This window comes from Rhinopithecus roxellana, chromosome 3 (assembly GCF_007565055.1).
Source record: "Rhinopithecus roxellana isolate Shanxi Qingling chromosome 3, ASM756505v1, whole genome shotgun sequence".
Classification (NCBI taxonomy): domain Eukaryota; kingdom Metazoa; phylum Chordata; class Mammalia; order Primates; family Cercopithecidae; genus Rhinopithecus; species Rhinopithecus roxellana.
The window spans coordinates 14,868,243-14,892,011 of record NC_044551.1 but is presented as its reverse complement, the minus strand read 5'-3'; the positions used below and the strand labels follow the sequence as shown (position 1 = coordinate 14,892,011).

At 55.1% G+C, this 23,769-nt stretch overlaps 1 protein-coding gene and 1 long non-coding RNA gene across 3 annotated transcripts in view; one reads left to right on the top strand and one right to left on the bottom strand.

The window, feature by feature from the left end:
* The window catches only part of LOC115896445, a 30,174-nt gene extending 23,309 nt beyond the window's left edge, over positions 1-6,865 (bottom strand). For both annotated transcript variants that reach the window (XR_004056322.1, XR_004056321.1), the window contains exon 1: positions 6,667-6,865. This is a non-coding gene — a long non-coding RNA (uncharacterized LOC115896445). The remainder of the gene's footprint in view (positions 1-6,666) is intronic.
* A 1,930-nt stretch (positions 6,866-8,795) lies between these two features.
* Positions 8,796-23,769, top strand: part of LPCAT1 (lysophosphatidylcholine acyltransferase 1) — a 62,225-nt gene continuing 47,251 nt past the window's right edge. The window contains exon 1 of the mRNA XM_030927125.1: positions 8,796-9,058. Coding sequence (XP_030782985.1) covers positions 8,924-9,058 — 135 coding nt within the window. The 5' untranslated portion in view covers positions 8,796-8,923. The remainder of the gene's footprint in view (positions 9,059-23,769) is intronic.

The following is a 23,769-nucleotide window of genomic DNA, read 5'->3' as shown; positions in this document are numbered from 1 at the left end:
AGACAGGCGGATCATGAGGTCAGAAGATGGAGACCCATCCTGGCTAACCTGAAACCCCGTCTCTACTAAAAAATACAATGAAAGGGTGGCCTACCCCTCCAGACCTGTGGGTGTTTCTTTTAGGTGGAACGAGAGACTTGAGAAAAGAAATGAGACACAGAGACAAAGTATAGAGAAAGAAAAAGTGGGCCCAGGGGACTGGCACTCAGCATACAGAGGACCCACGCCGGCACCCATCTCTGAGTTCCCTAGTATTTATTGATAATTATCTTTACCATCTTAAAGATAAGGGAGTGGCAGGATAATAGGATAATTGTAGGGAGAAAATCAGCAGTAAGACATATGAATAAAGATCTCTGTGACATGAATAAATTTAAAAGAAAATGCTGTGCCTTGATATGCATATGCAAACATCTCCATAAACCTTTTAGCAGCATTGGGCCAGCAAGTCCCACCTTTTGCCGTAAGGCAGTTTTCTCCTATCTCAGTAAACAGAGCATACAATCGGGTTTTACACCGAGATGTTCCATTGCCCCGGGATGGGCAGGAGACAGATGCTTTTCTCTATCTCAACTGCCAACAACCGCCAAAAGGCCTTCTTTCCTCTTGTACTAGTCCTCCTCAGCACAGACCCTTCACGGGTGTCAGGCTGGGGGACAATCAGGTCTTTCCTTTCCTATGAGGCCATATTTCAGACTATCACATGGGGAGAAACCTTGGACAATACCTAGCTTTCCTAGGCAGAGGTCCCTGCGACATTTGGCAGTGTACGTGTCCCTGGGTACTTGAGATTAAGAGAATTGTGATGACTTTTAACCTGCAAGCTGCCTTCAGGCACTTGTTTAACAAAGCACACCCTGCACAGCCCAGAATCCATTAAACCTTGAGTCACCACAGCACACGTCTCTTGCAAGGACAAGGTTGGGGGTAGGGTCACAGATTAACAGCATCTCAAATACAGAACAAAATGGAGTCTCTTATGTCTACTTCTTTCTATATAGACACAGTAACAGTCTGATCTTTCTTTCTTTTCTCCACATACAAAAAACTAGCCGGGCGAGGTGGCGGGCACCTGTAGTCCCAGCTACTCAGGAGGCTGAGGCAGGAGAATGTCGTAAACCCAGGAGGCGGGGTTTGTAGTGAGCTGAGATCCAGCCACTGCACTCCAGCCTGGGTGACAGAGCGAGACTCCAAAACGAACAAACAAACAAACAAAAAACAACAGAGAACCCTATCTTATAATATGCATCTCAACAGTCATAAGCACAGTCTATAAAAGGATTGAAATCATACAGAGTATCTATTGTGACCACAAATAAATTATAATAAAAATTAACTGGAAATTCTCCAAATATTTGGAAATTAACATGTAACAAAAAAGCCAAATGAATCAAAGAAGAAACCACATGGGAAAAGAGAAAGTACATTGAAAACTGAATGAAAATGAAAAATCAGCATGCCAACATTTGTGGAATGCAGATATGGCAGAACTTAGAAGGAAATTTGTGGTATTACATGAGGCAGGTCTAAAATCAATGGTCTATACTTCCAACTTAAGGAAGTAGGAACAAACGAGCAAATTAAACCCAAAAGAAGGAGAGAAAAGAACATAATAAAGATAAAGACAGAAATCAACAAAAATGGGCCGGGCGCGGTGGCTCAAGCCTGTAATCCCAGCACTTTGGGAGGCCGAGACGGGCGGATCACGAGGTCAGGAGATCGAGACCATCCTGGTGAACACGGTGAAACCCCGTCTCTACTAAAAATACAAAAAACTAGCCAGGTGAGGTGGCAGGTGCCTGTAGTCCCAGCTACTCGGGAGGCTGAGGCAGGAGAATGGCGTAAACCCGGGAGGCGGAGCTTGCAATGAGCTGAGATCCGGCCACTGTACTCCAGCCTTGGCGGCAGAGCGAGACTCCATCTCAAAAAAAAAAAAAAAAAGAAAGTCAGGCAAAGACATTAGAAGAAAAGGAAACTTCAGTCAATATTTCTCATGAACACAGACACAAACATCTTTAACATAAATTTATCAACTTAAATTCAGTAATATATAAGTCAGTCGTGTAGTATGGTTAAGTGAGGCCTATCCAGAAAAACAAGGTTGGTTTAAAATTGGAATATGAACCAATTTAATTCACCATATTCACAGGATTAAGAAGAAAATTTTAAGACAATCTCAATAGACGGCAAGCAAGATTTTTGGCCAAAACGATAAAAACTACTCAGTAAACCAGGAATAGAAAGGAACACCCTCATCCTTTTTCAGGGCATCTGTGAAAACCCACAGCTCACATCAAGACTGGGCACTGGGTACTAACAATCCCCAAGATTGTTAACAAGACAAGATGCCCAGTCTCAGCACTCTGTCCAACATTCTGTAGAGGATGTCACAGTCAGTGGAACAAGAGGAAACGCAAACAACAAAAGGCATACGTGTTGCTGGTGAAGGAAGAAATAAAGCTCCTTATTCACAGGTATTATGATTGTGAAATGCGGAAAATCCTAAAGAATCTACAAAAAAAGTCACTAGAACTAATAAATGAATTTAGCGAGGTTAATGCATACAAAGTAAATGTATAAAATCAGTTGTATTTCTATATATGAGCAACAAATTTCTGGAAATTGAAATTAAGAAGCAGTATCATTTACAACAGCATCAAAACATGAATTAGGAACAGAGTTAGAAAAACCTATGTAAGACCTATGCAGTGAAAATTATAAAACATTGCTGAGGGAAATTAAAGAAAACCTAAATAAATGAGCTCTATACCATGCTCATGGATGGATAACTCAAAATTGCTAAGATGGCAATTTTCCCAAATTGATCAATAGATTCAACACAATCTCATTAAAAATCCCACCAACCTTTTGTTCATTTGTTCCTGGATACTTCAGTTTGTTGACAAAATGATTCTAAAATTTTGGCCGGGCATGGTGGCTCATACCTGTAATCCTAGCACTTTGGGAGGCTGAGGTGGGTGGATTACCTGAGGTCAAGAGTTCGAGACCAGCCTGGCCAACATGGTGAAACCCCATCTCTACTAAAAATACCAAATTAGCTGGGTGTGGCGGTACATGCCCATAGTCCCAGCTACTCGCAAGGCTAAGACAGGAGAATCGCTTGAACTCAGGAGGCAGAGGCTGCAGTGAGCCGAGATTGGGCCACTGCACTCCAGGGCAGTGCAGTCTAATTTCAAGACTTAATATAAAACTTTAGTAATCAGGATAGTGTGATGTTGGCAGTTGCAGACGTACAGATCGATGGAACAAAATAGAGTCCAGGAATAGACTCAACTATACATACATGGCCACTTAATTTTTTTACAAAGTTGTTAAGGTAATTCAATGGAGAAAGAATATTCTCTTCAACAAATGGTGCTGAAATAGTTGAATATTCAGACGAAAAAATTTGAAACTAACAAAGCCTCTGCCTCTACTTTATGCCATGTACAAATGTCAACTTGAAATGGAATACAGACCTACACGGTAAAGCCAAAACTATAAAACTTCTGAAATAAGAAAACCTTAGGCCGGGCGCGGTGGCTCAAGCCTGTAATCCCAGCACTTTGGGAGGCCGAGGCGGGCGGATCACGAGGTCAGGAGATCGAGACCATCCTGGCTAACACGGTGAAACCCCGTCTCTACTAAAAATACAAAAAACTAGCCGGGCGCGGTGGCGGGCGCCTGTAGTCCCAGCTACTCGGAGGCTGAGGTGGGAGAATGGCGGGAACCCGGGAGGCGGAGCTTGCAGTGAGCCGAGATCGCGCCACTGCACTCCAGCCTGGGCGACAGAGCGAGACTCCGTCTCAAAAAAAAAAAAAAAAAAAAGAAAACCTTAATGACCTTGATACAGGTAAATATTTATAAAAGAGGATACCAAAAACATGATCCCTAAAAGAAAACACTGATAAATTGGACTTCATCAAAATTTAAAATATCAGCTCTTTGAAAGACACTATCACTGCTTAACAAACTCATCTCAGTGACTGAAAACCACCACAATGTTCTGTTAGTCGTGATTCTGGGTTCTCTAGGAAGTCCATCCACTGTACATGACGGGGTCCCTCACTCTGGGGCTGTGCATTCCTCAGCTGCAACATCCACAGGTCCTCTTGTACCCTGGGGTCTGTCTTCATACAACCTCTACAAGTCCAACACAATCAATAGTGGTTCTCCATATAATCCATACTGTCAAGAGTCATTTTTTTTTTTTTTGAGACAGAGTCTCGTTCTGTTCTTGCCCAGGCTGGGGTACAGTGGCGTGATCTTGGCTCACTGCAATCTCTGTCTCCCAGGTTCAAGCAATCCTCCTGCCTCAGCCTCCCGAGTAGCTGGGACCACAGGTGTGTGCCACCACACCCGGCTAATTGTCATATTTTTAGTAGAGACGGGGTTTTGCCGTGTTGGCCAGGCTGGTCTCGAACTCCTGACCTCAGATGATCCACCCACCTCAACCTACCAAAGTGCTGAGATTATAGGCATGAGCCACTGTGCATTATACCACTGCAGAAGTAGGAAGCATCAAGGAATTAACAAAAATACAGAATCTTTATGTAGAAAAATTTTAAATGCTGTCAAAGGGCATGAAAGAAGATCTAAATAAATGGTGGAATAACCATGTTGGTGAAAAATAGTTCTCAAAATTGTAAAGTGTCCATGCCACGTCATCCATTTAAAACAATGTTTTTTGCATTTTCTAGTGCTTTGAAACCTTGGAGCCTTGCTGGCCCTCAGAGGGCCCCTCCCAGGGCCAGCCAGCTCTTACTAAAGTAACCTTCTTATGGGAAGGGGAGAATGAACATTAAGAATGAAGTAACATTCTTACTGAAGTACCCTGTACAATTAATGTGATTCAAAAGGAAGCTTCCAGTGGGAATTTTTAGCAACAGCGACAACTGCTTCCAAAATTTGGATGGAAAAATAAAACTCCCTGAATTCCTACTACAATTCTTGGGAAGAAGAGCCAACAGGAAGGAACCCCTCTGCACACGGTTGAAAGGTGTAGTCATTGAAGCAGCCGGATGCCACCACGGGAGTAAATGAGTACACAGACCGGTGGGTGAGATGGGGCAGCCAGAAGGAGCTTTAGGAACTCTTCTGTTCATGCTGGAAGTGGACCCACAAGAGGGAGTCCATGATTCATACCTGGTGTTGAGAATATCGGGTCTCCATGCAGAGAAAAAAATCTTTAAGTGGATTAAAATACAACCATGAAAGGCAGAACTGAAAAAATATGTTAGTAGAAAATGAAGGAGAACATCTCTTTCTATCCTAGAGATAACTCTAAAATTCAAAAATTAAACCAACAACACAAAAATACCCAGCCTCACCAGAACAAGCAGGTACCTCGTGTTCTCAATGCACTTGGAGCATAGGAAACACCTCTCGTGAACCTACACTCTTAAAACAGAAACAAAACCAGAGCGAGAAGCCTCAGGGATGTGGTTACCAGCCCCAGGGAGCTGTTGGGGGGGCTTTCAGGAGGTTCCTGGGAACCACAGTGGGGACTCCTTTTGTAGTTAAAGGGCCGTTAGGGTGGTTTTCCCAAAACTAAGTCCTAATGATAAACTCATTTTTCCCCTGCTACAGTGAGAAAACTGCTTATACCTCCCCACCCAAGACGAGCTTCTCTTAATCAAGCTTCCAGAACCCTCCAGATCTTAAGAACATTCCATTACACAGAAGAACCAAAGCCTAAGTGTGAAGGACCGGTGCGGGTTGAGGAACTTCCTTGCCGCTCCTCCAGGCTTGCACTGATTTCCCCATAATCAGGCCCTCCTCTCCACCCCTCACAGTCCCCAGGAGAAAACTGACTCCTGCACACAAGAGTGCCCCAGCTCCCCACCCCCTGGGCACATGCCCTGTGGACCATCCCACCCCTTTCCAGCTGCAGCAGAAAAGAAGTCCCCACTCCGGACCCCAAGCCCTTCCTTCCCCTGAGCGCTGGATCCTTCCTGACTGAGATGGGCCCATCACACCCCCTCTCATAAAGGTTTTCAACATCTCCTGTGAGGCTGGCCTGTTGCCTTCCACCCAGGAACATGTCCTGGGCCCCTTCCTTGAGCTGCTGCCCTGGAACCCAGCCTCCCGCCAAGCCTCCACCTTCCTCCTCCTGCCCTTCACGCTTCCTCCTTTCTCGGGTAGCTGGGAAAGAAGCTCTGTAACTCCTGTCCACTTCACAGCACCCTGCAGGGTGGTAGTCTCCACCGCTTGCTACTACCACTGCCCGGCCTTCCCAGTTCTCTCCTGGCCAGTCCTCCTACAAGGGGCAGTTCTGTGGACTTAGCCCTTCTGGGGGCCCTCTGCTCCTTGGCTGCTCTCTGGGGCCTCCTTGGGTTCTGCTTGGTGAGGAAGAGTGTGCCCCAGTCCTGCCCCCTGCTCTGCTCTGCCCTTGGCCCTGTCTCACCCACCCTCCCAGCTGTGCCCCCTTGTGTACTGACCCCAGATCTGGGCCTCTGGGCCTCCTCCAAATGGTGCCTCAGTGACCCAAGGATCCACTAAGGTCACGCTACCCATAGTGGCTCCACCAAAGACCTCTGCTGGGACAGGGACTCCTCTTTCCACTGACCTTGGCTCAAGGACAGCCTGCCGACCCTGCTTAGATTGTGGGGCAGTATGAGGTTCTTCCCCCAGTCTCCCCACCTCCTTCCCTGGGGTCCGACTCACTTTGCACTCTGCAGGTTAAAGCTGAAAAAATTTATTCTCTCCCAGTCTGGAGGTCAGAAGCCTGTGATCATGGTGCCCCAGGGCTAGGCTCCCTCTAAGGCCACTAGAGAGGACCTGCCCCAGGGCTGTCCAGCTCCTGGGAGCTGCTTGCCTGTAGCAGCAGAACCCCGGCCTTCCCGTGGAGCTCTCTCTGTGTCTGTCTCTGAGACCGAATCTCCCTCTGTATAGGGACACAAGCCATTTCAGACTAGGGCCCACCCTAATGACTTCCTCTTAACCTGATCATGTGCAAAGACACTGTTTCCAAATAAGGTCGCGGCCACAGGTGCTGTGGGTTAGGACTTGTGCTGCTTCTGGGGACACAGCCATGACTCTCTGGCAGCTCTCCCCATTGAATCTGGCTCCACACCATCTCCAGCAGGCTTCCCCTCCACCACACACCACTTCCTGCCCTGTGCTTCTGGAAGGACCCCACTTTCATGGCTCTCCAAGCCTGGTGCTGAGGCTGCTCTCATCCCAGGACTGGGACACCCTAGGACCCCTCCTCTCCAGAGCACTCAGGCAGCAGGTGGGGCCGCCTGGATCGCTGGGGTACAGGTGCTGCCCTGTGGCTGGCAGGCTTTGTGTCCTGGGCTTTCTTGATGATCAGTTCTGTGAGGAGCCTTGCGTGGCCTCGGGTGCTGGGTTCTGGTTTTGGGGATCAGAGCAAGTGGCCACTAACAGCCCAGGAGGTGGGTGCAACGCTGGTGGTGGAGCCACAGAGCTCATCCCATCTCTGTGGGTGTGGCACTTGGGACAGGTGCTGCTGCTAGGCATAGGCTGGGACTCTTACGGGGCAGGAACAAGGCCAGGCAGCGGGTCTGGCCTGCCAGGGCCTTCTCTCTGTATGTTATGTGGATAGCACAGACCCCTGGCCCTCACCCAGGTCTCAGACACAGAAGGGTCTCTGCCTGCCCACTGCACTATGAGGTCCACAAGGGCGCAGGCAGGGTCATCGGAGGGATCGGGGCACTCCCTGGCATCTGTTGAGGATGGGGCCCAGCTGAGGCCTGCACAGCAGTGACATCCCCAGGAGCCAGAACCCTTGGGGTTTGGCCAGGTGACCCAAACCGGCTTTGTCTGGGTGAGGTCCAGTGGCCGTGCAGGAACCAACAGTGCCAGCCGGGGTGAGGAAGCCGTGAGCACTGTGACCGAACGCCTGCGTGGGTTCTTAAATCCATGCGTGTTCACCCGGAGGCAGGAGCCCATCCCACTCTCGCCCCGGCTAACTATGGGCCCCACCCTGGGGCTCCTTACAAGGCTCCCGAGCACCAGAGGCAATGCCCGAGCCAGAGGAGTTACGGGTGGGAAAGCGCTGGGATCCCATCGCAGCCCCTGCAGAACCAGCACGGACAGTCAGGGCCCCTGTGTGCACCTCCTGCCTGGGCCATCCCTGCAGGGCCTGAGGCCTGGGAGGTCCTGAGATCGGAGGGGTCCTGAGGCCTGAGGGGTCCTGAGATCTGAGGGGTCCTGAGGTCTGAGGGGGTCCTGAGGCCTGAGGAGTCCTGAGATCTGAGGGGATCCTGAGGTCTGGGGGTTCCTCAGTTCTGAGGGGTCCTGAGGTCTGGGGGGTCCTAAGGTCGAGTGGCCCCCAGGCGGGAGTCGCCAGGGCTGAGGCGTGGCTGAAGAACCTCCCTCAGCCCGGGGCAGCTTCCAGGGTCGCCGGTGCGAGCTAGGAGCACGATGAATAAGAAGAATGGCGGGGCCTTGGCCGGTACAGCCCGGGGCTCGGCACCCAGGGCCTGGCCCGCCTTGCGCGCAAGCTGGACGCGTGCCCGCCCCTTCCTCCGTCCACGCGAGCAGGCGGGCCGAGCGGCGGAAGGGGACGACGTGGCAGCCTCGCGGGCCCCGGAGACCTCCCTTTCTCCCGGCGCAGACCCCGCCGGGAATCCCTGTGCGCCAGTGGCTGCAGGAGGCGCTACCGGCCTCCCACGGCCCAGGCCCCCCACCGACCCCAGAAGACCCTCCAGGGCGCGGAACTCACGCTGGTGCCGCCCCTGCCGGCCGGCGGGAGGCGAGGCTTCCAGGAACGCCCCGCCCCTGCCCCGCCCCGGCCGGCGCCCCCGCCCCGCCCACGTCACCTCCCGCGCCTGCGCGCCCGGCCCGCTCCAGCCGCCGCGCATCCTCGGCTCGCGCCCGGAGACCCGCGCCCAGCCAGCCGCGGCCCCGCTCGGCGCCCCAGGCAGATCGGCTGCGCTAGCGGCGGGACGGCGCAGCCATGAGGTTGCGGGGATGCGGACCCCGGGCCGCCCCTGCTTCCAGCGCAGGGGCCGGCGATGGTCGGCTGCTGGCGCCCCCGGGGCGGAACCCCTTCGTGCACGAGCTGCGCCTCAGCGCCCTGCAGAAGGCCCAGGTGGGTGCCCCGGGCGCGCGGCCCCAGGAGCTGGCGCGGACGCCAGGGATGCGGGGACCAGGGAGGCGCGGCGGAGGAGGGGCCGGGGAGGGGGCCTGGGGCGCGGCGCGGCCCTGCGAGTGGCGGCGCCTTCTCTCCCCGCTGCCGCCCCTCAGCCCGCGTCCCCGCCGCCCGCACCCTATGCCTCGGTCCCTGCGCCGGCTTCCCGCCGCCCACACGCGCATCCTGGTCCCTCAACGCCTTCCTCGGGGTCCCCGCTTCCGATCCCCGCCCCGCGTCCTGCTCCTCCCCCCAGGCCCCCGCACCTTGAACCGGGCCCACAACCCTTTCTCTGCCTCCCAGAATTCCGACCTCGGGCCCCGGGGGAGCCTGGACCTGCATCGCCGGTCCCCGCGCTCGTCCCTGGTCCGGGCCCCGCCCGCCCTGGCAGGCCCTGCGCGCAGCCCGGGGACTCCGGAGCGGCTTTCCCTGGACGCGGCCCGCGGGCTGGAGGGGACCGCGGCGCTGGGTGAGCCTCGTGTGCGGGGCCTGGTGGTGCCCGGGACGGGGCGCGCAGGCGGTGCGGGTCCCCTGCAGGCGCACGGGTGCCCCTGCTCTGCGGCCGCACGTTGCCTTCTGGGGTGCATGCTTCGCTCCTGTTGTAAGGGATGCTTTCTCGGGGCTGGTCTGTGACCAGAATCAACTTTATGCAACCTGGGCTGCCACGTGGGAGGGAACGGTTTGCTGAGATCTTGCGATCGGACAGTGGTGAGGGGAGACCCGGGGGCGTCGTGGGGAGGGGCCGCTCGCTGCCGGAAACTGCACCGGAGATGTGCTGGCTTAGCCTGGCTTTTCCCGCTACCTGGCTGCCAGCTGGGTTTGCAGTTGCCTGAGATCCACTCTCAAGAGGACCTTACTTTTGACTCCACAATAATTACTACAAGCAAGCACCGCTTCGGGGCCTATGGGGCTGTCCGGTTTCTAGGGAGCACACTTCCAATTGTGAGAATACAGTTTCCGGGAAGGTGGAGATGTGTTCATGCATAAAGTACTTTATCTGAAAGAACACTAAAGTGAAAAGTTACTGACGCCAGTTTGAGGTTGTCATTTTCCCAGGACGCCTGCTTTAGCTCAAAGCCCCTTGATGCGGCTGGTCCTCAGGGTATGGAAGGGGACGGGGAGCAGGAGAGCCCGATGGTGCCGCCTCTCCCGGTGACCCACAGGGTGAAGTCATCCCCAGCTTGGCTCCCAGGCCCTTCGCCGCCCCCCCCGCCCCCGCCACCCCGGCTCCGTGTGTGTCGCAGCTGGACTCGGGCTGGGGCGGTGCTGACCCCTCGGCCACCGCTCTGCCTGGCCCTCCCTCTGCCACATGCTGTCAGCTGCCGTGTGCTGTGCCCCTCAAAGGAGGGCTTGGGACACGGTCGCTCATTTTGTGCCCCTCAAGCATTCCTCCTCTTCAGTCCTCATCCCCACCCAGCCACCAGGCTCTCTGCCTGGTGTACCTTCCCAGCAGACTTTTTTCCTCCTGCTCTCTGCTGCTCGGAAGCCCTCAGCCCTGACGCCCCGATGAAATTTGAACCCCTGCTGTGGTTTCCAGGGCTTTCCCAGCCCTGCTTCTGCCCCAGCTCTGCCTGCATCAGGCATGTTCTCTCTTCCTGCCTTTCCTACTCCCTCCTGACTCCCTGGGGGAAACATCAAGCCACTTCTCCCTGGAGGTCCCCAGAGGCTACTTTGTCATCCCTGTCATAGTTGCAGCCCCCTGTTGAGGTGTGTTCTGTCCAAAAGTGTGCACCCACTGCCCTGGCGAGAAGCAGGGCAGAGACTCTCATGGGTAGGTACAGATGTCAGGACAGAGCCAGAGTGCCCAGCCCCTGGGCCTGCTTTCCTCTCCGAGACCTCAGGGTGCAAGCTGCTCCCAGTGGCTCTTGGACAGGGGATCATCGAGAGGCTCCTGGTCCCAAGATTGAAGGCTTCGGGCAGCTGTTCTCCCTTGGGCCGAAGCCAGGCAGAGGTCCTGGCTTTAGGTGTTGGGGCCCCTGACAGAGGGGATTTTGCTTCGTTGTCACTTCAGAGGCCCCATCTGAGTAACTGGGTGTGTTTGTACATCCAGTTGTTTCTGCTGGATGTCTGCAATGTGTGGCTCAAGGGTATAGTTTGTAAATGTTCTCGAAACATTTTGATTTTCACCAAGCATTGCGTTGCAAAGCTTTTACCTTTATATCATATATTCTTGTAAAGTTTCCACAGAGTGAAATAGCCTATTTTTCAAGCCAAGAGAGGCCTTCTTCCCCAAAGAAAGAAATGAGTCCAGTAGTGACTGACACACTCAAGAACCCTCAGGAACCCAGCTAAGTTCCCAGTGGAGATAAACCAGTGAGTACCTGCATTTACCTGTGAGCATTTGCCACCTGGGAGGGGCTGCTGGGATTAGCACCATGCGGGGACACCTCCCCAGCCAGCCCATCTGTCATTTAACTACAGATTTAATGAGGAGCTTAACTACCTCTTTGGACAGAAAACAGCAAATTAAGATCTGAAAAGAGGTATCAAAGCCATCAGGGTCTGTAATACGTGCAATGTTTTAATCCCGGGCTAAAGCAAGGATATAGATTCAGTAGAGAGCAGTGAATAGTATATTGTAGGATCTTGGTGAATTCAGCTGAAGTTCTTCATAGTCACACATTCATGTATTGTTTTGGAGTGGTGAGTGGTTTTCTATCACCCAGGGTTTTCTCGGTACTTTCCTTGGAGGCTGTGGGTGTGAGTATTTCCCACCCTGGTTCTGATGCATTTTCCCCATTTCTAAAGTCTCTGCTGCTCAGAACCAGAGTCGGCAAGAACTTACATTCTGGAAAGCATAACGCCTTCCTGTACACCTCGTATCAGAGTCCTTGGACGTGCGTGACTGTCTCAGAGTGGAGGAGGCTGCTGGGTGCCCGCCTGCCCATGCTGGCTAATCCACAGAGAGGATTATGATGAGGGTTGAGTCCAGGGACAGATTTTGCCCCTCCCTGCCTGGTGGCCCTGCATGGAATTTACCCAAAAGTGGGCCATCTTTTTCTCCACATTTTTATACAAACGCCTGAGTTGTGATTTTTTAAAACAAACTCAGGAGCAGGACTCTGCCCTCTCAGCCTCGCCCCTGAGTCCAGTGTGGCCACTCCCGAGCAGGAAATCTTGTGCCCGCACACCTTGCCAGGTTCCTCATGTGGATGGCTGTGTTTGTCGTTTGTTCTTGACCCTTGGTGCCCTCCAGGCACACATGCACAGGGATGGAGGTTCCTCAAGCTTCTCTGAGCTACTCCTGCTGCCCACGGGGTCCCCGGGTGCTGCCTGCCTGGATTCAGTAAGACCAGCTCTTGGCTCAGCCCCAGTGCTGGGCAGTGGGTGTGGAGGGGTGGGGTGGCCCAAGGAGCCCTGGGCAGCGTACCCGGTGGGAGCACAGGGCAGCCACACCCTGTGGAGGATGTGCAGGAGAGTGCCTGTCCCTTGGGGAGGGTGGAGAAGGCCAGGGCTGTACAGGGCCTGTTCCCTCCCTGGATGCCTCAGAGGCCTTGGAGACGGTGCCAGGCCCGTGGCCCCCAGCTGCCTTCTGATGAGCTGGGTGTGATGGTGCCAAACTGTTCTGGTCCAGTAGAGGCCCAGGGATCATTTTCCCGTATCCTCGCCTCTGGTCACTGTCATCCTTCGCCCCAGGAAGCACAGGTGAGGACACAGAAGCCCAGGTGCTATGCCGTCTCCCAGACAGGGAGGGCAGCATGGGCTGTCTTAGCATGGATGCCTGCCCTGACCTCACAAGGAGCCCTGATCTTAGAGAACTGGCTTTTTTTCTCAAAGTCATCGAGAGCGTTCCTGTAATCCTGTCTAATTTGCTGAATGATGCACTCATGAAACAGTTGTGGTTAACTTGGCAGAATGGGAAAGGGGATTCAAAATTGGAAAAGACTTTACTTTTCATTTTTTATAGTATTCTGTCCTAAAACTTGGATTTCTAATATGAGTGTGTATGAGAATATGTGTGTACACACACGCACTCACACATACATGTGAGTGCATACACACGCATATACATGCAAGTGTACACAGACATCCACATAAGCATACCCACATAGACACAGAAACGCACACACATAGTTTTGTTTTACAGCTGACAGCAAAGCACCATCAGTTTCAGGCGGAAGCCTGTGATCGTGGCCCAAAGCTCGTGTTAAATGGATACTGTCTTGGCACTCCTGTTTCATCGTGAGAAAGAGTCCTTTATCTTTATTTTGTCAGCGCTCATCTGTTAAAACTCTGCAGCTTCTGGGTCTGTTTCAGGACAAGAGGCTGGCGTGAGCCATGGGAGGTGCTTTCTTCCCCCACGCCTGCTCTGCGCACTTCCTGCAGGCACAGTTCGCTTCTCAGACAAGTGAGGTGGCACCTTCCCATTCCCAGACAGGAGATGACACCCAGGGTGCCTGCTTTGCTGCCTGTGGTCGTGGCTCCGGAACTCTAAAGGAGCACATGTTTTTATACATTTCAGAATGATGTTGGCCTCTTGCCTGGGGCTGGCCCCCTATCATCATCGATGCTGGGGGCCTGTTCCTTCCTTGCACTGGAACACGGGGCCACGTGGGTTCTGCTCCTATCTCTGCTTGCTGTTCACAGCTGTGGTCGGTGCTGGCCGCAGCAGGTGCATTTTAAGTTTTTACTATGCCCGGGACAAAAAACCTGGGATAAGACATCAGCTCTGTCTTATATTTTTCTCTTTTTTTGCAGCTGTGTGTTTTTTTTTCCCACTTTAAACCACGCATTGCCTTTTCCCTGGAAGGCGTCCAGCCAGTCACCCAGCCCAAGCCCTTCATCCCATGCATGGGGCCACGGCACATCCCCCGCCCTGTGGGACCCAGGTTCAGGAGTGGGTAGGCTTGAGAGAGGCTGTAGGGCCGTGCTCTGAGTGGGGTGGGAACCTCGAGGCGTCCGTCAGCCCCGTGGTTCACTTGTGCATTAGTCCGTGTGAGCTGTCACCAGACTTCGCAAACGCTTCCTCTCTGATGTCCACTTTCTTTAATAAGAGGCGGCAGGCGGCCCACAACTGCCTTCAGAGTGTGTTCCAGATGCAGCTCTCTTGAGCCCTCCGACCTCATCCTCTCGTCCCCTTGTCCCCTGTGTGGGGAGGCACTGGCAGGGGTGGAGGCTCCTGTCTGGGAACAGCGGCCTTTTTCAAACCTTGATTTTACTCTTGAATTTCACACGTCCCCTCTGTTCCTATATGAACTGTAGTCTTTAGAAAATGTCAAGCTGTGGTCACTACTTGCTTCCATTTCATTTAAATAATTTCTTCCTAACATTGGTATTTTTTTGCAGTTGAATTATTTGTTTCTCATATAAAACTGTTAGGATTTTGTGCCTGAAAAAGTGGCCACTCAGGAGACCTGCTGCAGGAGCCGGGTGTGGGACTCGACTACCACACTTGCTGGGTGTCTGGCCCATGCCCGGTGCCTCCTGTGCCCGCACAGGCAGAGCGCCCTCGAGTGCTGGGAGGGCCCAGGCGGTGGAGAATGTGGCTCCCTCTCACCGCTCTTGTCTAAGAAGTCGTCCTGGGCTGTGCTGCTTGGGCATGACTGGTTGGGAGTGTCCAAGCTAGGCTTTCACAAGGTCACCCGTCTTGCTAAGCCATGTCCCTGCCTCTGACACAGAGACCGCAGGAGGAGCCCTCCTGACCTTCCTCTTCCTGTTTCTAGGGCCCTCATCCCCACGCGGCCCATGACAAAAGTACCATGGTTCTCAGAATGGCCAGGGGTCACCGCCATCCCCTCCGAGTCCTGTGGGCCTCCTGTGGGTGCTGGGGCATGCTTACTGTTCCCAGTGACTGTTTCCAGCATTGCCAGTGTAAACCTTTAGTCTAGGTGTGAATCGTTTTGAAAATGAGCCCAGGGAAAAAAGCATGATGCTAGGCTTGTGTTTGGAAATAACACTATTTTCTAATGTGATCAGTGTTTGTCCCTCTGAAACCCACGTCCTTCTGCAACCCTGAGGGATACTTATTGTATTAAAACCAGCGCATCCCTGGCTTCTCAGCTGTGTTCCAGCAGTGTGAGCTTAGTGTGTTAAAGGTGAGGGCTATTCTTTTTTTCTTTTTTTTTTTTTTTTTTTTTTTTTGAGACGGAGTCTTGCTCTGTCACCCAGGCTGGAGTGCAGTGGCCAGATCTCAGCTCACTGCAAGCTCCGCCTCCCGGGTTCCCGCCATTCTCCTGCCTCAGCCTCCTGAGTAGCTGGGACTACAGGCGCCACCACCTCGCCCGGCTAGTTTTTTGTATTTTTTAGTAGAGACGGGGTTTCACCGTGTTAGCCAGGATGGTCTCGATCTCCTGACCTCATGATCCGCCCGTCTCGGCCTCCCAAAGTGCTGGGATTACAGGCTTGAGCCACCGCGCCCGGCCGAGGGCTATTCTTGAACTTATACCACAGTCAGCTCCCAGCTTCCCTCAGTGCGGTCTTTCCTCTGCTTGGTTGGTGGCCCTCCAATCTTGTCCCCTGTCCCCTTGTCCCCTGTGTGGGGAGGCACTGCCGGGGTGGGGCTGGTACCTGGGGACAGCAGCCTTTTCCAAACCTTGATTTTACTCTTGAATTTCACACTTCCCGCTTAGAGCCAGAGGAGTGAGTTATTTCCTCTTAAAAGAAGGTATTTGCCACATACAAGCTTTAAAAAAAAAAAAAGGAAAGAAAGAAAACAGTCTCCCAGTTCTAAATGTTTTAAAACCCTTGGGGTAGAACCAAGGCTGGGCCAAGGTACTGGAGGGCCAGGGCCCTGGAGCCGGGGAGGGCTGGTGTCCAAGCACAGACAGCGGGGATGCCACCAGGCTGGGCAGGCGTGGATGAGACATGGCATGCCTGGGCTCCTTAGAGTGGAGTCCCTTTGCTCTCCTAGGCTCCCCCAGAGGGGTCAGATCCACCTTTCTGCAGCAGCGAGTCATTGCCCCCATCAGGGCAGGGTCATGGTCACCTCTGTGCCATGTGAGTCATCACTGTGACATCCTCATGGATCCCGTGGGTCCACCAAGCTCAGCACATCCCAGACTCGACCCGACCTGTCCCTGTGCCAGGTTGTCTTTGCCCAGTCCGTGGCCCCAGGACCACGCGGCGCCCGTGCCTGTGGGGGAGTCTCTGTAGAGTGGGCTCTCCTGTCCCTCACCTTAGAGCCGTCCAGGTCATTTCTACCTCTCCCACAGCTGCCACCGGGCAGTGGCCTCCAGCCCCCAGCAGCCCTCCCCCTCTGTCCACAGCTGCACATCAGGCTGGTCACCTCCGTCCCTCCCTGCACTCAGAGGAGTGGACATACTTGCCAGGGCCCATTCCCCTGCCCACTCCCGTTCTACCCAGTAGCCGGCACCAGGGTTCAGCCTTGCCACACAGACGTTACTGGTGAGCCAGGGGCTCCCTGCAGCTGGGGGGAGCAGGATGTCCTGGGTGGAGGGTCTCCCACAGCCGGGGACAGGGCCAGGATGTGCTTGGTGGGCTCCCTGGAGATGGTGGCACAGACCCAGAATTGTGGAGACAGAGGCACTCCTGCAGCTCGGGGAAGTGGGGGTGAACCAGGATGTTCCAGGGGGGCCCCCTGTCTCTGCCTGTAGTGTGGAGCAGGGTGTACAGGGCAGGCCGTGGGCTCCTGCAGCTAAGGGGGCGGGACTTGGGCCAGGATGTTCTGGGCGGGCGGCAGTGGGAGGTGGGGGAGGGTCCCAGTATCTGTAGATAGTGCAGGGCAGGGTATACAGGGCAGGCCAGGGGGTTGGGCCAAGATGTTCTGGGGGTCCCTGTATCTGCAGGTTGTGTAGGGCAGGGCGTACAGGGCAGGCTGGGGGCTCCTGCAGCTTTTGAGGGCTTGGGCCAGGATGTGCTGGAGGGGCTCCCCATATCTGTGGGCAGTTCGGAGTACAATGGGCCGGGCACACTGGGGACTCTTACAGCAGGATCCCCTGATGCAGGATGTGTTGGGGGTGGGGCTCCCACCACAGGCGGCTTGGGAGGTGCTCTCCACCAAGGCCTCATTACAGGCAGAAAGCACCAGGGCTATCTGGAGATGTTTGTTAAACAAATGCAAGCAGCTGGAAATGCCGTGGATCTTGAATTTCAGGATTCTTTTTGCTCAGACCATGCAGGAGATCCGGGGAGATTGGCGTTTCCCCGGGCCACAGCTCCCGAGGGTCCGTCTCAGGGCCTGGGCTGAATGGGAAGTGTGCTGCCTTGGGGAAGGGTCCCCTGAGGGAGGTGCAGTTCTGAGGTATGTGTGACGGTCCTGTTTTGGCTGGACATGGAAGGCGGGGTCCTGGCGGAGCACGCGGGTGGACCTTTTTGTTGGAATGGTCCCAGGAGCCTGCTTCTCCTCAGCCCCCCATGATGTGTCACTATCTGCAGCACGCCCATGGTCCCCAGCCCCCGAGGTCTTCGGATACCAACAGAGCAAAATGCTGCTGCAAACCTCGGCCTGGCCGTGTTGTCGGATCCTTTCCCAACCTTGGAATTAAAATGTGCAAAACGTGCACCTTGGCGGTCAGGGTGTGGCCTTTGGTTCACCTTACCGCCTGTGGGCCCCATCTGGACTTTGAGTCCCCCAGTGTGGAGCAGACCCCCAGTGTCCTGGGACATAGCCTGGGGCTCAGGAATGACCTGTTGAAGGAACAGTACTTAAGAAACAGGCTGCCTTTCACGGCAAGTGCTTGGCATGGCTCTGCTTTGTGAAGCTGGGAGACCCGTGCACCTGCGATGGCCCCTCGTGCTGCTGTGGCTGCAGTGCTGGCATTTTGACCCTGTTTGTTGTTTTTGGATATTGCTCAATGGGCAGATGAGGCTGGGCCCTCCCTGTGCCTGGCCTGTGCTGGGCCCCTTGTCCCCAGCATCTCCTGTGCTTCTCCTCCCCTTGGCCTCGAGGACAAAGCTGGTACCTCCCAGGAGGGCCCTGGCATCTCCAGCCTCTCCCCAGCCGCTGGTGGTGGGGGTCCTGCTCTTGGGCTGCCCTTCTGGCCCTGTTCTCATTGGAGCTTCTCCACTGCTCCTGGGGCTCCCGCCTCCGGGGCCTGTTTCTGCACGTGGGAGCTTGATACCTTGAAAGCTGCCTTCCAAGGAAATGTAATCACAGGTGTCCTGCCCCACGGGTGAGAGCCTGTGGAAATAGGTCAAGTGTAACCGAGTCCCTGCAGCCTCCAAATAGGAATCTGCAGCCAGTTTCTGCTTTTGGAGCTTAGCCTGTTCCCACAGTGGAACGTGTGCAGCCCAGAAGCTTACACCTCTCAGAGTTTCTGCTCCCTTTCCTCCTGTGTTCTTCTTGCGAGCAGCTGCCGTGAGCCAGGCCCTGCAGGAGCTGAGTCCTCGGGGTGACCAGGCAGCGATGGAAGGGCCTCCCAGCCTGCAGCCTGGATTGTGGTGGAATCTCACCTCTAGAGTGTGGGGCTGCAGGTTGGACATGGGGGACCTCATATGTAGGGACCAGAGGGACAGAACTCTGGCTGGGAGTCCCAAAAACTTCAGGGAAGGGGGATTTGAGCAGAGCTTCACGGGTGAGGAGACATGAGGACTGTCCAGGGGAGCATGTGGGCAGGACCGGGAGGCCAGCCTGGGGACCAGAGGAGCGGCTCCGGCACCTGCCTGCCATCGGTCATCTTGAAGCGGGAACTGGGGCACTGGCTGTGATGCTCACATAACCACCCTGCCTGGGCCCTCCCTCCATGGGACTCTACACTCTCTACTCCTGATTTCTTAGCTGAGCTTGCACCCCCGCCCCACACCCTTTTCCCACAGGCCCACACCTGGACGCCTGCGCGTGTCATCTTGACACGGGCTGCACCTGTGCCGTCTGAGCCAGGCAGTGCTGCGGTCTCCGTCGGTCTCGTTCTCCCTGTACCTGGACACCATTTGTCCAGAGTGCACATCGCAGGTGCTCAGGAAGTGTCTGCAGAATGAGTAAACGTGTTTTCTTTCACACACCTTTTTGCTAGTTACTTACCAACAGCACCAGGGCGTGAGCACCGTGCCCTGTGCTGGCATCATGGGTATGTGCCAGGGCTTCAGGGAGCCCTTAGTCCAGACAGCAGAGTCCCCTGATGGGAGGAAGACTCCAGGTGAAGGCTTGGGCCATATGTAGTTCAGGGGGCCCGAGGGAGCCAGCCCACAGGGCACAGCCTCATTCCAAAGGTTATAAGGTGTCCAGGAATCTGCATTTGTAGTACACAAGGTTAAAAGTCTGAGATGTGGCCCCCCCGGGCACTTCAGCAAGCTGTGCCTTCTCTGGCGACTGCAGGGTGCTTGCCCCAGATGTTGGAGGGTGGTCTCTGGTCCTTGCTTCTACAAGAAGCACAGACACTGGGTGCTTTAGGGATAGAGTGAGAGGGAGGCTCTCATGTGGGGCTGCTCTTGGGCCGGGGCTGTGTGAGTCTCTGTGGGACGACGATGCTGAGCTGACGGTGACTCTGAAGGTGGGTGTGGCCGGCCCAGCGGCTCCATATGTTCCTGATTGGACATGGGGCATGGAGGGCCTGCCTGTGTGGCACCACCCAGCACATAGCCCCACTGCCACTCATGGGGCCGCACCCCACACAGGAGCTCAGACGACTGTGCCTGCCAAGCCCTGTCTGGGTAGCCGTGGGGCTCGCTCTACTGGCGAATGAGCAGGGCTCTAAGCGTGGTATATACCCTCTGCCACCTGCTGTGTCCTGGTGGTGATGTGGGGCTGCCCAGGTGGAGCCTCCTTGCCTGGCCTTAGTAGGACCCAGCCCACCCTCCAGACACCCGCTGAGACCGGGAAGTGATGCTCCTCCCAAAGCCTCCGTGCTTAGGGACAGCTGGGGCTGCAGCTCGACACAGCCAGCCCCAGCCATGGGGCCTCCTCCTTGGGGTTGTTTGCTGAGTGACAAGCAGGAGGGTGCCACCATCTGGGAGCAGAGGACGATGCCCAGCTTTGCTGTGCAGATGCATGAGGCTACTGGATGGGCCTCCGTCCTGGAGGGCCTCGGTTCCTGGCCAACAGAGACTGGAGTGGCCTGATTCCACTTAGGGATCCCCTGGCTGTTCTCTGACCCTGTCTGCTGGAAGCAGTTCTGCGTTCAAGAGAGGAATTCAAGTGGTGTCCTGATGGCAGAGTGAGTGAGGCGTACAGGTGCATCCCCACGTAGGGTGAGCGAGGTGAGCATGTGACGTCCCCACATAGGGTAAGCGAGGCATGCAGGTGACGTCTCCACGTAGGGTGAGTGAGGTGAACAGGTGATGTCCCCACGTAGGGTAAGCGAGATAAACAGGTGACGTCCCCACGTAGGGTGAGCGAGGTGAGCATGTGACGTCCCCACGTAGGGTGAGCGAGGCGAGCATGTGACGTCCCCACGTAGGGTGAGCGAGGCATGCAGGTGACGTCCCCACGTGTAGGGTGAGCGAGGCGAGCATGTGACGTCCCCACGTAGGGTGAGCGAGGCGAGCAGGTGATGTCCCCACGTGTAGGGTGAGCGAGGCGAGCAGGTGACGTCCCCACGTAGGGTGAGCGAGGCGAGCAGGTGACGTCCCCACGTAGGGTGAGCGAGGCAAGCAGGTGACGTCCCCACGTAGGGTGAGTGAGGTGAACAGGTGATGTCTCCACATAGGGTGAGCCAGGTGAGCAGGTGACGTCCCACGTAGGGTGAGCAAGGCAAGCAGGTGCATCTCCACGTAGGGTGATCGAGGCATGCAGGCGACGTCCCCACGTAGAGTGAGCGAGGCATGCAGGCGACGTCCCCACGTAGGGTGAGTGAGGCGAGCAGGCGATGCCCCCACATAGAGTGAGCGAGGCATGCAGGCGACGTCCCCACGTAGGGCAAATGAGGCGAGCCGGCGACGTCCCCACGTAGGGTGAGCGAGGCGAGCAGGTGGTGCCCCCTGAGGGTTGGGGCCACGTGGTCTCTGATGCCACATCTGCTGCAGGACCTAGGTAACGGGAACACACAAACAGCGGCTCGCCAGGGAGGCCAACCCCTCAGAGCCAACCATGAGCCCAGGTGTAAGTAAGGAGCTGTGCGGTCGCAGTCGGAGGTGCTGTGCGTGGCGATCCACAGCGAGGCCTGCGTGGGCCTGAACAAGTAACCGCAGTGACTCCCTGGTCTCTGCTTGCTAGAATATGGGGCCTCAGTGCCGTCTTAGGGGCCCAGGGTTTTCTCGGAGCCAGTGCCCCTCAGACGCTGGTGGGACGCCCCTCAGGAGGAACGTGTGCTCCCCCATGGCTGTTTCCAGAAAGCAGGACTAACCAGGGCATTCAGAAGCCATGGGAGACAGGCTTCACCCACGCCGCGGAGAGCGGCTTCGGCTCCAGAGACACCACACGCTCCTCCAGGCCCGCCTGCCGTCCAGGTCATGCTCCAGTGTCCCACAGATGCAGCACCGCTGCCCAGGTGGCATTGGTGTCACCCCGGGGTGCTACGTGCATGATGCCATCCACTCCCAGTGACTACGCTGGTGCCAGCGGTCCCGGGGCCTTCCCTGTATCCCAGAAGCCGGCTCACGGGGGAGCTGGTTGGGTGTTGATGGGGGTTCTCCAGTCACAGGGTGTCATGGTTTAGGACATGGCCAAGACCAGACTGGCTTTGATCCCGTTCAACACTGCAGCATCCTCATAAGACGCCCGTGGACTGGAGTGGGTTGAAAATGGTAAATAGAGTGGTCTAGGGGAATCGCTGCGCTGTGGGACTGCGGGACCGATTTGCAAATTCAGAGGGAATCACGGAACACACTGTCATCTCGCAGGCGAGAGCCTCGGGTAGGCGACGTGCCGAGGATTCTGTGAGGACGGTGGAGTAGAGATGACAGCAGCAGGAGGCGGTGTGGCTGGTTGAGGGTTTGAAATGAAAAATAGTTCAGTTTTAGAAAAGCTATATTTAATTTTAGATTTGAGTGGGAGAGCAAAGAAGAAACAGCTTTATAAATAGCAGTCAGCATGGGCTCTGGGGGAGAGGGGTTCCTGCGGGGAGGCACAGATCCTCCTGGAGTCGCACGGGGTGGGGGTGAAGAGCTCCAGAGTGCGACCTCACCGAAATTTAAGGTCAAGGAGACAATGGGTGTTCACAGGGGTGAGAAAAAGAAAAGAAACCCAACGTAAATTTGTCAAAAGATGTATATACATTTATATAAATGAGCAAATTACGCAAACAGAAATGGGAATACCCGCTAAGCATCCAATATTCCTCCTGATGAAACTGTCCCGGTGATGTGGCCTGCGCTCCTGGCAGCCCTTCCCGCCTCCTGCAGGTCTCACCTGGGGTCTGTAGTGCCTGGAGTGTGGGCCGTGTCTGCCAAGGTAAGAGCGGTTGTGTGTGGAGAGAGAGCCCACTGCGCTCCTGGCATGGTTCACAATGCCAGTTTCTCACGTTTCGCGTCTGCGTTCAGTATCGTAACTATGAGAATTGATTGTGGGCGTGACCGCTGATTCCATATTTGAATGCAGCGTTTGGTTTGGACCAGAAGGCACGTTACATGAATAAAGGTGTTTTGGTGACTGGGGAGACAGAAGAGGAGGGCGTTTCCTATCGCTGCCTTGCTTGGTATGTGTCTGTGGGTGCTGGACGGGAGTGGGTGAGTCCCGAAGCTCCCGCCAGCTCTCAGATGCCGAGGGCGGGCTGGTGGTGGTTGCTGGTGGAAGTGCCAGCTCCGTCCGGTGGGAGGCCTCAGAGAACTGCTATGCTTTCAAAAGTTGTTCTTTCTCGGCCGGGCGCGGTGGCTCAAGCCTGTAATCCCAGCACTTTGGGAGGCCGAGACGGGCGGATCACGAGGTCAGGAGATCGAGACCATCCTGGCTAACACGGTGAAACCCCGTCTCTACTAAAAAAATACAAAAAACTAGCCGGGCGAGGTGGCGGGCGCCTGTAGTCCCAGCTACTTGGGAGGCTGAGGCAGGAGAATGGCGTAAACCCGGGAGGCGGAGTTTGCAGTGAGCTGAGATCTGGCCACTGCACTCCAGCCTGGGCGGCAGAGCGAGACTCCGTCTCAAAAAAAAAAAAAAAAAAAAAAAAAAAAAAAAAAAAAAAAAAGTTGTTCTTTCTCTAAAAGGAGAAAGCGAAGTAAAATCAGATATACTTTTTTCCTCCTGCCCGTGTCAGGAGTGGCCCTAGGATCTGAAGTGCTCCCAGGTGGGTCTGCTGAAAGTCTGTGAAGGCTGTGTGGGGCCTCACACCACCCAGGGTCCTTCACTCGTTCCCAGTTTTTGTTCATTGTGTCTCATCTAAATCAGGTTACAAATAGCTTGCTTTCTATTAATTCCTAAGTAACAACAAGAGCGACCAAGATTGCTCCCTGAGCAGTGGGGTCCTGCCAACCCCCAACCAGCCTCGAGGTCTTCCAGTTTCTGCCTCTCGCCTCTTTAATCTGCTTCGGGAAGCCTGTGCCCCTGTCCTCAGGGCCTCTTGGGAGGATCTGGAGATGACTGAGGCCAGGCCCCTGGAGTGGCCTTCAAGGACTGCACAGCCCCAGAAGCTGCCATTCCCTTCGCTTCCCGAGGAGCCCTGGCCTCCCCAGTGGGACTGCACTGTTCTCCAGCTGCCCTGCCAGATAGGGGTCGATGAAGGTTTGGGCCCCCTCTCCCCTGCAGGAGAGCCAGCCATCCTTAGTGGTCCCAGTTGCAGAAGGCTAGGAAGCTGTCTGAGGGAGTGGGTGCTGGGTTCATTTTGCCTCCCAGGGCTCCCCGAAAGGGTGGGCGCTCCCAGTCTGTCCAGCCCAGCACAGGTTAATTTGGCAGCAAGGTGTTTTAC